The sequence below is a fragment of the Myotis myotis genome, unplaced genomic scaffold (assembly GCF_014108235.1).
Source record: "Myotis myotis isolate mMyoMyo1 unplaced genomic scaffold, mMyoMyo1.p scaffold_m19_p_13, whole genome shotgun sequence".
Lineage (NCBI taxonomy): Eukaryota > Metazoa > Chordata > Mammalia > Chiroptera > Vespertilionidae > Myotis > Myotis myotis.
In genome coordinates, this window is record NW_023416317.1 from 13447115 (window position 1) to 13463118 (window position 16004).

At 48.3% G+C, this 16004-nt stretch overlaps 1 protein-coding gene across 1 annotated transcript in view; it reads left to right on the forward strand.

The window, feature by feature from the left end:
• The window catches only part of DNASE1L3 (deoxyribonuclease 1 like 3), a 43339-nt gene that overhangs the window by 21636 nt on the left and 5699 nt on the right, over window positions 1-16004 (forward strand). The window contains exons 2-6 of the mRNA XM_036331774.1: window positions 285-541; window positions 4889-4977; window positions 8479-8565; window positions 11128-11240; window positions 13865-13977. Of these exons, the coding sequence (XP_036187667.1) occupies window positions 404-541; window positions 4889-4977; window positions 8479-8565; window positions 11128-11240; window positions 13865-13977 (540 nt within the window). The 5' untranslated portion in view covers window positions 285-403. The remainder of the gene's footprint in view (window positions 1-284; window positions 542-4888; window positions 4978-8478; window positions 8566-11127; window positions 11241-13864; window positions 13978-16004) is intronic.

Consider the following 16004-nt stretch of genomic DNA (forward strand, 5'->3'; position numbering starts at 1 on the left):
TTTATCCATTTTCAGGAAAAGGCACAAGGCCTTTTGGGACCACAGGAGAGATAACCAGATGCCACAGCTGGCTCCCAGATGTCAGAGTTGGCTCGGGTGGAGATACAAGTGACTTTGCCGGGGATGGTGCCTAAATGAGGCAGGCCAATTTCCTTACCAGACTGACAGAAACAGGGGATCCTAAAAGACAAGCCCATTTCCTTAGGGAATGAAACCCATGATCTTCAGTTCCTCAGAAAAGTGAAAGTAGCAACCAGGAATCCAGTAATTCCTGTTGTCTGCAGGCTTTATAAGTCTGCTGAGCACGAGGAGGTGGCCTGAAGACGCGCTGGGACTTCACACACTGCTGTTCTCCGGACACTGCTGTCCCCGACCCAGCCCTGAGCCCAGGAGCAGCGCCAGGATGTCTCAGCCGCTGGCCGCCCTGCTTCTCCTCCTCGCCATCAACGGCGCCCTTGCCCTCAGGATCTGCTCCTTCAACATCAGGTCCTTTGGGGAAACCAAGAGGGAAAACCAGAAGGTCATGGATGTCATTGTGAAGGTGAGCCCCTTTCTGTGGGAAGGATCGCGGGACCCTACCCACTGCTTTCCGACTTGAAGAGACTCAGGAGGAATTGAACTAAAGTTAGTTCCTTGGGGAAGGTAGCAGCTGGCTTGAAATTTTATAACAATAACAACAGCAGTGATTATAATAGTCACTTCACCTCTCTGTGTCATTATCACCTCCCCATAGGACGTTGTTGTTGTTGTTGTTTTAATTATTTATTGACGAGAGAGAGAGGCATTGATTTGTTGTTTCACTCATTTATGCGTTCATTGGTTGATTTTTGTATGTGCCCTGACCTGGGATTAAACCTACAACCTTGACATATCAGGACGATGCTCTAACCAACTGAGCTACCCGGTCAGGGCCATGTAGGACTGTTTGGAAGAACACATTGGTTGATAAATATAAAGCTCCTAAAGTAATACCTGGCTCCCACTAAGCTCAGGTAAGGGTGGGCTACTCCTATAATTCTTACCACCATTTATCAAATGCCGTGTCAGCACTCTAAGTACAAGATTTCATTTCATAACCCCCAGGAAGGAGGATACTTATCCCCCATGTAGAGATGACGAACAATGAAAGGTGAAGTAATACCGTACAGCTTGTGGGTGGGTGGGGAGCTGGGGTGCCAGCCAGCCTGGTCTTTTAACCATCACTGCAGCACAGATTTTTACTTGCTTTCTACCTTTCTTTCTTCCTTTCCTCTTTCCTGTCTGCCTTTTCCCTTTCTTTTTTTCTTTTTCTTTCTTTCTCTCTTTCTTCTTTTTTTCTCCCCCTTCCCCTTCTTCCTTTCCTCCTCCTTCCCTGCTCCCCACCCCATCAACCTTTTCCCCACTCCCAATTCTAATCTTTTTCTCCACTTAGATAAGACTTTTCTTGGATAATATAACTAGAGGCCCAGTGCACGAATTCATGCACCAGTGGGGTCCCTTGGCCTGGCCTGCAGGATCGGGTCAAAACTGGCTTTCTGACATTTCCCAAGGGGTCCCAGGTTGTGAGAGGGTGCAGGCTGGAAAGGGATGTGGGAGGTTGGCCAGCCAGGGAGGGACTGCGGAAGGGCTCCAGGACGTGTCCGGCCCATCTCACTCAGTGCCAATTGGCCAGACCCCAGCAGCAAGCTAACCTTCTGGTGGGAGTGTCTGCCCCCCTGGTAGCCAGTGCATATCATAGCGACTGGTTGACCGGTTGACTGTCTGCCCCCTGGTGGTCAGTGCACATCATAGTGAGCGGTTGAGCAGCCTTAGCATATCATTAGCATATTATGCTTTGATTGGTCAAATGGCCGACTGGATGACCAGACACTTAGCATATTAGGCTTTTATTATATAGGATGCCTGGGAACTCTGCCCACACTTCTCTGGAGTCAGTTGACTCTCTTTATCCTACAGGTTAATTAATTAATAATTAATTATTTTTTGGTTAATCCTCACCTGAGAGTATGAATATATACATATATATACATATATATATATCCAAAATATAAATATTTCAGAGAGGAAGGGAGAGGGAGACAGAGAAACATCAACAATGAGAGAGAATCATTGATTGGCTGCCTTCTGCACGCCCACTACTGGGGATCGAGCCCGCAACCCAGGCATGTGCCCTGACCAGGAATTGAACCTGGGACCCTCCAGTCCGCAGGCCGATGCTCTATCCATTGAGCCAATCTGGCTAGGGCTGAGGATATTTTTCCCATTGCTTTTCAGAGAGAGTGGAAGTGAGGGAGGGATGGTTGCTGAAAACTTTCCCAGGACTGGGACTGGGTGTTATGACTTTAGAATACTCCGGAGGCACCAACCATGCTGTAGTGGGAATGCCAGGAGCCTGGGTTCAGATCCCATCTGGCAGCAGGTTAAGTGCGCTGGGAAAGTCCCTTCCGCTCCCTGAGCCTCCAGGGCCTTTCAGGAACATGGACCTTACACAGCCTGGAGCGGAGTGTGGCTGAGCAAAGTCAAGATGAATAAGGCAACAAGGCAGGTGATCGCAAACAGGAGCTGCCGCTCTGTCAGTCGGCACAGTGGATTAGAGTGAGGACTAGCACACTCTGTTCTAGCTCAGACGGTCCTCGCAGACCTGCTCATCCCTGCCCTTTGGATGGTGCCCAAGGCCTTGGGGATGTCGGTTTTTAGCCAGGACAGCCATGCCAAGCCTATGGCTCAACTGGAAACTGACATGCGAGCAAACGATTTCCCCACTTCCCCGTGGGGAAGGGCCCCTGGAGAGTGGGTGCTACTGAATTCCTGTCGCCCTCCTCACTTACTCCACCCGGGAAATGTCACCACAGGCTTAAGAGGCTGACATTTTGTTCTTTGGTGATTCCATGGAGGGGGCCTACAGTCAGCATCTCCCTTAAGCCACTGTGTCCTAGAGGGCTGACTGATGGACAGCCCATCACACCAGACACCACCCATGTCTGAAGTTGTCAAGGCCCCTGACCTTCCCCATTATTGCAAAACCATCCTGTAAACAGAGGCCATCGGAAAACAGAGCCACCCAGAGCACTGAGGCCTGACTGGCCCTACCCGGGCTCTTCCCCACCATGCTGGCTGCTCTGTTTAGGGGCATGAAAGAGGCTTTCATAGGCTGCCTGCTGCCCCAGATTTTTCTAGAGTTCTCCAGGCTGCCCCTTCCCGTCTCCCCAGGCTCACCCGTGACACCCCCTGCTGGGATTCCCTCACCACTAGCCATGCACTGCCCCTTCTCCCCTCTCCTCCTCTCTGTGAAGGGTCAGGACAGCCTCACTGGGTTTCAGGGCTGAGAAGGCCTTCCAGGGACCCTCCTCCTCGTGAGGTCCTCCTCCTGGGGAAATGGAGCCAGGGGAAATATACTTTTCCTTGTCTGAAATATATTTTTTCTGGCCTGAAGTTGGGGCAGAAAAAAATGTGTCATGAATGAATTTGAAAACTGAATCTTGACTGTGAGGGAAACACAATGTAATATTAGGTTGAAAAAATAGATGAAAACTGTATGATAAATATTGCCATTGTTTGCTGAGCATCTGTTTTGTGCCGTGGGCTGGACAGAATTTTATATCCACTATGTCACCGAATCCCTATGCGGGGGAATCGTCCCAGTTCCCAGATAAAGAAGCTGGCATTCAGGGAGCTTACATGGCTTGTTCAAGGTCACACAGCTGGTGAGTGACAGAGTCAAGACATAAATCCAAGGCCCGGCCAGTGTGGCTCAGTGGTCGAGCATTGACTTATGAACCAGGGGGTCACGGTTTGATTTCTGGTCTGAGCACATGCCTGGGTTGTGGGCTGGATCCCCAGTGTAGGGAATGCATGAGGCAGCCGATGGATGATTCTCTCTTATCCCTGATGTTTCCATGTCTCTCTCCCTCTCTCTTCCTCTCTGAAATCAATAAAAATATACCTTTAAAAACGACATGAACCCAAGGCCATCTGACTCAGAGTCCATACTTTGAACCAATGGGCTAGTCATTTTGCTGCCACTTTTGTCAATAGATATAATGGGGAAATCATGTGGGAAAGGAACTTCTCCTGCATTCTTTAACCACTAAGCTCCTTCTCACCTGTCAGGGCCTTCAAATGCCCTCTCCTCCTCAGAGCTTTCCTTGGTGTCTGGGCAGAAGGAATTAGTTATGCCTCAACATTCCTACATCTGTGCCTTGTTTAGTCCAAATGTCATGTCCCTCTCATGGTAGCTAGTTGTTTCCATTTGTCCCTCTCACTGGACCATCAATCAGTCTTTCAGGGCAGGGCTGTGTTTTAACAGGTTGGCATGGTGGCCTTTATAGTCACACCGACCAGAGTTCAAATCCTGGCTGCACCACCTCTGCTGGCTGTGCCTTTCGGCTCGTCACTCAGGCCTCTGAGCTGGTTCCCTCCTGCGCGTCAGGGACTAACGGTCATTCACAGGGCTGGTGAGGCTCGGCGTAGGCTCACAATAATGTCAGCTCTTACAGTCATTATCGTTGTGGTTATACCTCAATATCCAGCCTGGTACTTCTCATTTACTACGCGTTTAATGAATATTGGTGATTATTATAGTAATTATTCAAGGGAAGCCGGGAGGTGGGAAGTCGCGTCTGATCATAGGCTGTGGATTTGGATTGCCTAGGTTCACATTCTGCCTCTGCCACTGGCTGGGTGACTCTGGATACACTCCTCACCTTTCCAGAGCCTCAGGCTCCTTGTCTTTAAAATGGACACGGTAACAGCACCTCCCTCAGGAAGCCCTTCATTTATTTTAGGCAAGAATTTAATTAATTTAACAATGCACCCAATTTGATACTTAAAACATAGTAAGTGCCCCCCAAAAGATTTTTTATTGTTTGTAGTAAGTGCTCTCAACCCCTTGGGAATTCTCTCCCTGCAGGTCATCAAACGCTGTGACATCATACTCCTGATGGAAATCAAGGACAGCGCCAACCAGATCTGTCCCTCGCTGATGGAGAGGCTGAATGGGTAAAGATGGGACCCAGACCCTCTGTGGCTTCAAGGTCAAGTGCAAAGGCACCTGTAAAGCCCCAGGGAACTGACTTAGCGTGAGAGCAAGCACTCACTCTGACCACCAGTTCATGTGGCTTCCAACTCAGTTAGCCACGGTTCTAAGAACATTCAACCAGCTAGCTTTAATATGATGAAACAAAATAAGGGAAACAGATGGGGAGCCAGAACAGAGACAGAGAAATGAAAGAAATAGACAAGAGGCTGAGCTGAGAAGTGCTGTTCTCAAGAAAGATCAGGTGCCAGTAGGAAATATGAAATGACCACAGACTGGGATGTTATGCAGCCATTATAAATCATGTTTACTGCAGAACAGGTTAGACCTAAACAGGCCAGCATGGAAAGATGGCTGCAATTGAACAGAACAAGTTCAGAATTGTAGGTAGAGCAACCCAGTTTATTAATCACATCACATTATAGAGGAATAAGAGTATGTTTGAGTTTGCATGGGCATAGAAGAAAAACTGGAAGGATGTGCTCCAACCTGTTAATTGTGCTCACTTTGTGGGGCTGGGGGCTGTGATTGGAGGATCATTGTGTAAGAGGCCAGTGAAGGAATGGGGAACATTTGCTTTTTATTTTATACTAGAGGCCCGAATGTCGTGCACTCAGGGGATCCCTCAGGCTGGCCTGCGCCCTCTTGCAGTCCGGGAGCCCTCAGAGGGTGTCTGACTGACGGCTTAGGCCCGCTCCCTGTGGAAAGCGGGCCTAAGCCAGCGGTCAGACATCCTTAGCGCTACTGCGGAAGTGGGAGAGGCTCCCGCCACCACCGCCACTGCACTTGCCAGCCATCAGCCTGGCTTCTGGCTGAGAGGCATTCCCCCTGTGGGAGCACACTGACCATCAGGGGGCAGCTCCTGTGTTGAGCGTCTGCCCCCTGGTGGTCAGTGCACGTCATAATAATCGGTCGTTCTGCCATACGGTTGATTTGCAATTAACCTTTTATTATATAGGATAGTTCTACATTATTTGAACATTTTACAAAAAGCCTGAATCGATTTTACAAGCTAAAAATTACAAAAATAATGTCCTCAAATAGTTTTACATAACGTTGGATTATATTTATAATTTATAATTTATATTCTTTCTCAAAGAATAATCAGCAGACCCACCCACCTGAAAATCACCACAGAGTGAATTAAAAGTGCATATTCAAGAGCCTCAGGTCTATGGAATGAGAATTTCTGTGAGAGGGGCATCTTTATTTCAATAAACTTCCCAGATGGTTCTGATGCATCCTGATTAAACTCTTATAATATAATGTTTCTTTGTAGACACATGATAAAATTAAACAAACTCAAGTATACAATATGTGCCAAATAGTTCAATTATGTAAAAATAAATAAATAAATAAATAAAACAGAACAAAAAAACGTATGAGAGATTCAAAAGCAGTGAACCAAAATGTTGACAGTGGCTATCTTAGAGGACAAATTTGTAAGGAATTTAAATGGGATTTCTTCTACATTTTTTCTCTATTTTCCAAAATTTTCTACAGTGAGAATATTATACTCCCCTTCCTTTTTGCTTAGGAAATACTTTAAACATACTTAAAAGCACAGAGAAAATGAAAACAGCCTTGTAGCCACCATACAGCTAGAGCAGCAGGACATCTGGCCATTATTATACTTTTGTAATTAGGAAAACTCACATGGTTGTTTAGAAGTGAATGGTCAGTCCAGGCGGAACAGCTGTGGCCATTCTCCTTCACACAGACGGCCCCTGGGCTGGTTCCCGCACCCCTCCCCCCTCCCCCGGGGCCTCGATTTCTCATCTGAAAACAGAGTAGGAGCTGAACTTCTCCTTTTTGTCCTCGGCAGGTGTTCTGTTTCTGGATCTGACCTTTGACAGGAAAGGGGGCGTGCAGCACAGGGTTTAGGCACCGATGCTCAGCTCAGACACTTGGGTTTGGATCCTGGTTCTGCTCAAGCAACTGACCAACCTCCTTTTCCCTGTCTCTTCATTGGGGCTAACAATAGAAGCAATCTTCCTGGGATGTGGAAGATAAATCAGGCATGTAATTAAGTCATGCATGTGCCTGGCATGTAGCAGTGGAATTATAATGGCAGATGATGGTCCAGGGGGCACCATGTAACAGCTACCATCAACACCCTGGCTATGGGCCAGGCATCCTGTTAATTCATTTACAACCCCGTGGGGTAGATACTGACTGTTCCTCTTAGAGGCGAGGAGCTGAGGCACAGGGAAGAGTGACCGGCCCAAGGTCACCCAGTCGTCAAATGGCTGAGCCTACTTTTGACCCTGGGTCAGGTCTGACTCCAAAGCCAGTGCTCTATTCCGAGCCCCCTCAGTTGTCTTTGGAGCAGCTCCAGTCAGTTTTCAGAAGTATGGGGGACCGAGAGGAGGGGTCCCATGCTTCTCCCCCAGTCGGCCCGGAGAGTCTTCCTGCCTCCAGTTATCTCAGTTCCCCCAACCTCCCTAGACTGTCCTATGGACCCCAGGCAGAGCCAGGCCTGTTTGCTCCCTTCCCCTGGAAGCCAAGAGGGACCTCAGGCAGTTCACAGCTGAGTCATTTCTAACATTTTGCCAACCCAGGACGTAACAGTCCAGAATCAGATGAGGGCCAACTTCCCAGACTCGAAGCCCAGAGGAATCCATTGTCCACACTCCTGGGGTCCCAGGGGCCAATCTGCCTTAGAACGTGCAGCTAAAGCCCCAGGAGTTTTTGTGGGGTCTAACTGGGCCCCTAAAGGTCCCTTCTGCTTTCTTCCAACTGAACCTGAGACCGTGCCTGGGGTCAGACATGCCCTAGATTTCTCTGCAGCCAGAGGGAGGAACACCGGGTCAGGCTCTGCCAGGGTGGAGTGATCAGCAGGTTTGGCAAACACACTGAGAGTCGGGTTTCTCCAGAAAGGTGAGGGTTAGGGTCAATGGGATTTCATGGCTGTATCCCCAGTTCCCAGAAAATAAACAACAGCTGGTTTGAAGTTATAGTTCTGGGCTTATTAATGCCTGGGGGTTTTCAGAGCAGGAAAGAATGTCCAACGAAAATGTGACTAAGAATCCTGCATACAATAAATGCTCAGGGGTGGTGCCTGGGTAGGTGACCAGAAAAGGTTGCTCCAACAGGGAGTATGAGCTGCAGCCCCAGCCATGGCCCAGAGTGGGGTTTGGGCTGATTCTTGCCTGAAGCTTCTATGGTCTCAATGGTCCCTTACAGGTACAGGCCCAAACATATGGATTCGGGAGTGAGTAGGATCTGGGTTCAAATCCCAGCTTAGTGCTTACAAATGATAAAAATGGGGTAACAGTAGCATCTACCTATAAGGACAAGAAATAAAGGTCCTGGCAGATGTTACATTTCCATTCAATGGTGGCCCTTCTTATTAGACTCTCCATGGTGCCATTGGAGATATGGAGGCAGATTGGAGAGAGGGGAATCTCTGCAATAGGGAAATGTTTTCTTTTAAGATTCAATATAAAATCTTTGTTTTCTAGAAATTCAAGAGCCACAACATACAACTGTGAGATTAGCTCTCGGCTCGGAAGAAAGACATATAAAGAACAGTATGCCTTTATCTACAAGTAAGTATCATCTATGCTTCCTGGAACATGGTTCATGTATAAATGATGGCTATGAATTTAATCAAAATGCATACCCTTTCTTCAAAACGAAATTTTGATCTCTAACCAGTTCTCAATATCAATAAAAGTAATTGCCCTCGAAATTGGGACTGGTGCAAAGTATTAACTCTTCAAACTAGAAAACATGAGCAGCTTCCTAACACCTAATTTGTTGGTTAACCCAGTGGCTGCCTGGTCAAGGGGTTCAGGATTTCTTCCTTCTTCGTAGTCAAGTCCTGGCCCAGGGATGGAAACCTGAGTTGCCCAGCACAGCTGACTCCAGAACTTCATATTCTCACCTTCTTCCTACTAGTAATTTGTTCTAAGTCTGAACATTAACTGTGGGTGCCCCAGATACTTAGTATTGCTCAGCTCCTTGGCTCCCAAAGGACCCTGGCCATTGAGAAGAGTTGACTGAGCCTTGTTCTCAAGGTAAAGATCCTTTCCAGCTCTCGAGCCCACTTGGGAGGCTAATGAAGCCGAGGGAACCTACATAATTTTTTTTTTTCCGTCCACATTCTCTTTTATTTATTTATTTATTTATTTTTTTAAATTAAATCTTTATTGTTCAGATTATTACATTTGTTCCTCTTTTTTCCCCCCCATAACTCCCCTCCTCCCAGTTCCCGCCCCACCCTCCGCCCTCACTCCCCACCCACTGTCCTCATCCATAGGTGCACGATTTTTGTCCAGTCTCTTCCCGCATCTCCCACACCCCTTTTCCCCCCAAGAATAGTCAGTCCATTTCCTTTCTATGTCCGTGAATCTATTATAATCACCAGTTCATTCTGTTCATCAGATTATTTATTCACTTGATTCTTAGATTCACTTGTTGATAGATGCATATTTGTTGTTCATAATTTGTATCTTTACCTTTTTCTTCCTCTTCCTCTTCTTAAAGGATACCTTTCAGCATTTCATATAATCCTGGTTTGGTGGTGATGAACTCCTTTAGCTTTTCCTTATCTGTGAAGCTCTTTATCTGACCTTCAATTCTGAATGATAGCTTTGCTGGATAAAGTAATCTTGGTTGTAGGTTCTTGGTATTCATCACTTTGAATATTTCTTGCCACTCCCTTCTGGCCTGCAAAGTTTCTGTTGAGAAATCAGCTGACAGTCGTATGGGTATTCCCTTGTAGGTAACTGAGTTTCTTTCTCTTGCTGTTTTTAAGATTCTCTCTTTATCTTTTGCTCTTGGCATTTTAATTATGATGTGTCTTGGTGTGGTCCTCTTTGGATTCCTTTTGTTTGGGGTTCTCCGCGCTTCTTGGACCTGTAAGTCCACTTCTTTCACCAGGTGGGGGAAGTTTTCTGTCATTATTTCTTCAAATAGGTTTTCAATATCTTGCTCTCTCTCATCTTCTGGCACCCCTATAATTCTGATGTTGGTACATTTGAAGCTGTCCCAGAGGCTCCTTACACTATCCTCGCATTTTTGGATTCTTTTTTCATTTTGCTTTTCCGGTTGGGTGTTTTTTGCTTCCTCGCATTTCAAATCATTGACTTGATTCTTGCGCTCCTCTGGTCTGCTGTCGGGAGTCTGTATAATATTCGTTATTTCAGTCCGTGTATGCTTAATTTCTAGTTGGTTCCCCAACATAACATCAAGGGTCTCATTAGTTTTCTTGTAGATCTCATTAAGTTTATCAGCGGCTTCTAAACAGTTCTTGAGAGACCTTAAAAGTGTGGTTCTGAACTCTATATCTTCCATTGACAATTTTGTCCTGTTTCTTTGTCTCCGCATTTTGTTATGCTTCCTTGGTGCACCCCCTAGTGGTCTTTGTTCGCAGTCTTATAGTTAAACTTTGATTGTTGTAGCTAATACCAGGGAGGGTTTGACCTCCAGGCCAAGTGGCTATGAGAATCAGCTGTGTCAGCAGTGAGAGAACTTCTGTCCTCTAGGGAGGTGCTAATCTGGCGTTTGCCTAAGGCTATCTGGCAAATGCCTCAGTGCAGGGCTTGGGCGGGGGGCGGGTCGCACAGGATCAACAGGGTGGGCCGGAGAGAGCAGTTATGGCGGCTCTCAGTCCTGTCCCCAGGGGCTCTGCCTCTCTGAGTCCCAGCACCCGCTGCAAAGCTCGGAGAGAAAGCTGCACTCGCTCTGACCGAAGCCAGACAGTCCCGCTTCTCCCGTTTGAGTCTGGGTCCCTAAAGTCTCTCCCGTATCTGGAGCTCAGAGTCTGCGACTCCCTCCCGATTGAAAACGCCAACCGCGCCCTCCGCCGCCAGCCCGCTCCGCGCACTCCGCACCTCAGAATTTGACTTCAGCACTGCGCCTCCTCTGAGTGTCCGTAAGCGTTTCTCTTTCCTCCTAGTTGTAGGACTTCCACTCAGCCAGCGTTCCTGTGGTTCTGGGTGACGTCCGATCCGTCTTTTAGTTTCACTTTTGAAGTAGTTGTTCAAAGCAGCAAACTCCGGCGTTAACCTATGCCGCCATCTTGGTTCTCAACCTACATAATTACTTCTTGAAAGAAGTAAGAAGACAGCTGACTCAGCTGGGTGGACTTCTTTTTTCTCCTCTAGGGAAAAGCTAGTGACTGTGAAGAAAAACTACCTCTACCATGACCTTCAGGATGGAGACACAGATGTATTTTCCAGGGAGCCCTTTGTGGTCTGGTTCCAGTCACCTCAAACCGGTGAGACCCACACACCTCTCTTGCCCATGATCTCCCCAGAGCAAGTGGGCAACAGCCCTAAGTGTGAGCTGTGACCCTGGAGTTTATGCAGCATCTTTGGGGAGGCTTTATGCTCGATGGAGAAGGCCATTAAGAACTTCTAATACCTGGCCCTAGCCGGTTTGGCTCAGTGGATAGAGCATCGGCCTACAAACTGAAGGGTCCCAGTTTCGATTCCAGTAAAGGGCACATGCTGGGGTTATTGTTTCAATCCCCAGTAAGGGGCGTGCAGGAGGCCACCGATCAATGATTCTCTGTCATCATTGATGTTTATATCTCTCTCTCTCTCTCTGAAATTAATATATATATGAACTTCTAATGACTGTAGAAGATGCAGTATAGTTTGATGGCACCAGGCTGGCTTCTCAGAATGCCATGACTCAAGAACTCCCCAGCCTGGAGCCCACCTTCTGGAATCAATGATAACTCCACTGCCTTTGGAGCATTTAGGCTGATAGGAATTATTTACCTTAATTCCTCAGTCCCAACCAAGTACAACCATTTCTTCGTTTAAAAAAATTCCCAGTGATGGCCAGCAAAGTTGAACTCCTCAACCTAGGTTTTCCCTCTAGTAACTACATAGAAGTCTCCTCCACAGAAATCCAAATGATTGCAGCCTGAACTTGAACAACAATAGTACTTGTATTAACTACTAACCATTGTTGATCACTGATTAGTGCCAGGCTTCTAGACTCCTTGAAATAAACTAGGATTGTCTCCACTTCAAAAAGATGGAGTCACTGAGCCAAGTTCACCCAGCATCTATTGAAGTAGATGAGCCAGGGTTGTGACCCAAGCCAACATCTCAGGAGCTCATGCTCTTACCCACTACGTGACACTCAAGGGAAGTCAAGAATAAATTTGGTTTGCCACTTGGAGCTGTATAGAAGCAAATATATTTTCAGTACCTACTATGTGCCAGGCACTCTCCCAGGTGCCAGACAAGATAGACAAGGTCCCTGTTCTTGTGAAGTTATATTTTAGCAGAGGAGACAGATAATGACCAAGCAAATCTATGCAGAGCTATAGGTGAGTATACCTATAACTACAAATATAAACACCCTGAACTAGTTCTGCCCTGGGTCAGTGACCTCAGAGGCAGGGTGCTGACAAACATAGGAGAACGGGGAGGGAATTCCCAGGAGGGAAGAGAGGATGTGGGGCTATTGAGGGCAAGAAGTGCCCTTCAGAGAGCACGCTCATGATTCACATTTAGCTGAGCGGAGCGATGTTCAGAACACCCCACGCCCCTTGCTGACTGTATTTTCTCCTAGTGAGTCCTTTGTGAATTGCTAACAAACCTGTCTGTATTGAGCTTCCAACTTCTACTCTTCTCTACCCCTTTCTCTCCCCTTGAGATGGCACCTCAGCCATGTCCTGTTTAGTTTTCTCTCTTGTTTGAGAAAAGCTCCTTATGTCCTCTCTATCTGGGGTGAAAGATGAAGGAGTTAGCTATTCATACATCTTTTAATTCATTCATTCAGTCAGCCAGCCAGTCAGTCCATCAACAAGCATTTTGAGCACCTCCAACGTGCCAGGCACGGTGCTAGATACTGGAGCCAAGAGGGTGAGCGGGACAGATAAGCCTGCCCTCACAGCCCTGGTTCCAGTGGCCAAACATAGACATAAAGCAAATAAGTTCAGAGCATGAAGGAAGTGAGCAAGACGTATTGCCTAGCAGGGTGAGGGGCCCACCTTCGAGGTGGGTGGAGACCAGGGAAGGCCCCTGGGAGTGACATTAGGCTGTGACCTGAAGAAATCAGAGAGGACTGGCAGATGGCAGAGGGAGGGCAGAGTGAGCACACATGTTCAGAGGTGGGAAAGGGCTTGGGGTGCGCAGGGGGGACCACCAAGAGGACGGGGGTGCAGTGGAGGTGTGAGGAGCAGAGTGGGAGATGAGGCTGCTGGATCCGTGTCCTGGAGACAGGCTGCCAGGTCCTGGCTCCCCACTGTGTGACCAGCCAGCAGCACCCAGCTCCCAAGTAGGAGTGGGGACCCAGGCATGGGATGAGGGGAGCCGGAGGACTAGGCGTTCAGAGCACAACAGCTGCTACTGGCAAGTGGGCATGGCCTGGTTCCGAGGCCGCCCACATGCCCTCCCTCAGGCCTCTCCGTTGGGCCCGGTTTTTAGACACTTCCCAAACATCCGCGTTATTTTTTAAATAACATTTTTGGGCTTTTTTTCCCCTGATTGCAAAAGGTGTATAAACTGACGTGCTTTGATTTTTTTTAATTAGAAAAAAACTTCTTAGTACAAAAGCCAGCCTTATTATTAAAACAAAAAAATAGAAGATACAGTTTTTAAAAAAATGAGAAAGTAGAAACACCCACAGTGCCAGCAAGGAACACGGTCTCCCAGCTTTCTCTCAGCCGCAAAGGGCGAGTGGGAGAAGAGAGGCTCTCGTGTACAGAAAACAGCCGCCTCGTGACCCTAAGATCATGCACCTTCAGCCCCGGGCGGGCGGGACCCCCTGGAAGTGGGGGCCCAGGGGCAGGGAGCGCGCCTTCCGGGAGGACAGCCGTTTCCCTCAGCCCTGGAACTGGCAGGGCAACCGCGTGACCTCTGCCTCCTTCCTGCTCCCCAGCTGTCAAGGACTTCGTGATTGTCCCCCTGCACACCACGCCCGAGGCGTCCGTGAAGGAGATCGATGAGCTGGTCGATGTCTACGAGTACGTGAAGAACCGTTGGAAGGCAAAGGTGATGACCCTCCGTGTTTGTTGGCTTCCCCGCTGGCAGGGGCGGAATCTGGTCCCCGAGAGGGAGGGGTGACTCCCCGGGCGGGTGAGGGGTTCAGAGCCTGTGCAGACCACCCCGTTGGAGCCTCACTGTGGGCCTTTCCTCAGCCCTAAATCTCCTTCTTTGGAAATCTGCCTGGTGCCACTGGGTGGGTCTGGGGCGCTCACACCTGCCCCACTCACATGGCTGCGGACGTTCACTGAGGGACTAGCTGGTGCCGGGCACGTGCTGCGGCTGGACATGGACGAGTGTATTGCATCCCCCAGTGACCCCACGAGGCCGCTACCTTTATCATCCTCACTGTGTGAGAACAGTGACACACAGAGGTCGGCAGTCTTTCAGGTGCAAGTGACAGGATCTCAAACTGGCAGAAGCCATTTATTGGTTCTTGTAACTAAAATGTCCAGGAGTGGCTCAGGCACCGCTGGTCCAGGGCTCCGCAGGATAACCAGGGCTTGGCTTGTTTCTGTCCACCCTTGGCCGCCTTTTCCTCTGCGGGGGGCCCTCCAGGCTCAGGCTGGCTCCCCTCTGGGACAGCAAGATGGCCATCAGCAGCTTCTAGACCAAATGATAAATTTCCTCTCCCACCATGCAGCAAATACCCTGCGAGTGAGTCCTATTGGCTCTGATTGGGTCACATGTCCAGCCCTGAACCCATCACTGTGACCAGAGGGTTGAGAGGCTCTGACCGGCTAACTCTGTGTCAGCTCCACCCGACCTCAGGGGCTGAGGGGAGGAGGGTTGCTATTCTCATAGCAGGACAACACGTCTACCATCCCTTGGTCCCAATTATTTCCTCACATGGGAAACCGGGAGGCCACCACCTGTGGCTGTGAGGTCGGCGGAAGAGCTTGGCAAATATGGAGGTGCTCGAGAGGGTTCTTCCGCACTCTTCTTTCCTCCTTTCGGGATGTGACCCCATTGGTCCTGTCCTCCCTCTCAGTTCCACAGCCGGAAGTGCAAATGAGTCAAGTGTGGCCCAGAGCTGGGCATGGAGAACACAGCGGGTGTCTTTCATTGCTTCTTTGTGAAGAGCAGGTCAAGAGAAAGGCTCACTCATTCAACAAGAATGTATTGAGCATCTGTTAAGTGTTGGGTACTGGGGAGGTATCAGTGGCACAAAAATGAAGAGGAGAAATTCGTGCTGAAGAAACCTCCAGTGAGGCAGATTGGGGTTCAGTTCTTGGTTTCACGCCTTGAGCCTCCCAGTTGAGTGGTGTAGAGCAGGCCCTCTATCCTGTTTCCACAGGGGCTAAAGGCCCTTCTACCTCCGAGTGTTGGTGAGATTGAAACTTTATGAAACACTTAATGCTGGATTTGGCACACAGAGAATGCTCGGTGAATCGTGCCTTTATTAATAGAAGCTGGTAGTCACTAGGGTTAAGGATGACATCCTGTCCTCAACTGTGCCCATCAGTCACAGGGAGAGCCATGATCAGAGGTCAAAATAAGATGTTTTTGAAGAAAACTCTAAAGTCAGCAGCAGCCCCAAACAATAGCACAAACAAGGAAATCTGGCACTTCCTCAGGATTGGGGAAAATTAAAATCCTGTCCCAAGAGCCCTCCACGGAAAAACACTTCCAAGATAGAATGTTTCTGTTGGTGACCTAAGGTTCTTCCCACTTCCTCCACAGACAAAATTCACAGGAATAAGTTTCCAGCTTCAGGACAATAGGAGGGAGAGAGCTGTGCCCAAGCTGTTAAATACACCACCCAAGTTCGTTTTTCCTGCTTGGAAACAAAAGGCATTGCTTCATTCATATGTTTGAGCCAGAGAAAAAAGATTCGAGGGAATCAATTAGCAGCCTTCTTTTATCCCCACCTAACCCTGCATGAATTATAGAGACATGGTGACTCAGAACAGGAGGGAGCAGCTATAGCAAACACCCCCTCCCTGTTAAGAACACCCTCCCTTGTACACACCTGCCTGTCAAATACCATCAAAACTGTGACTCAGTTTCGTTGATTTATTTTTTTAATGACAATT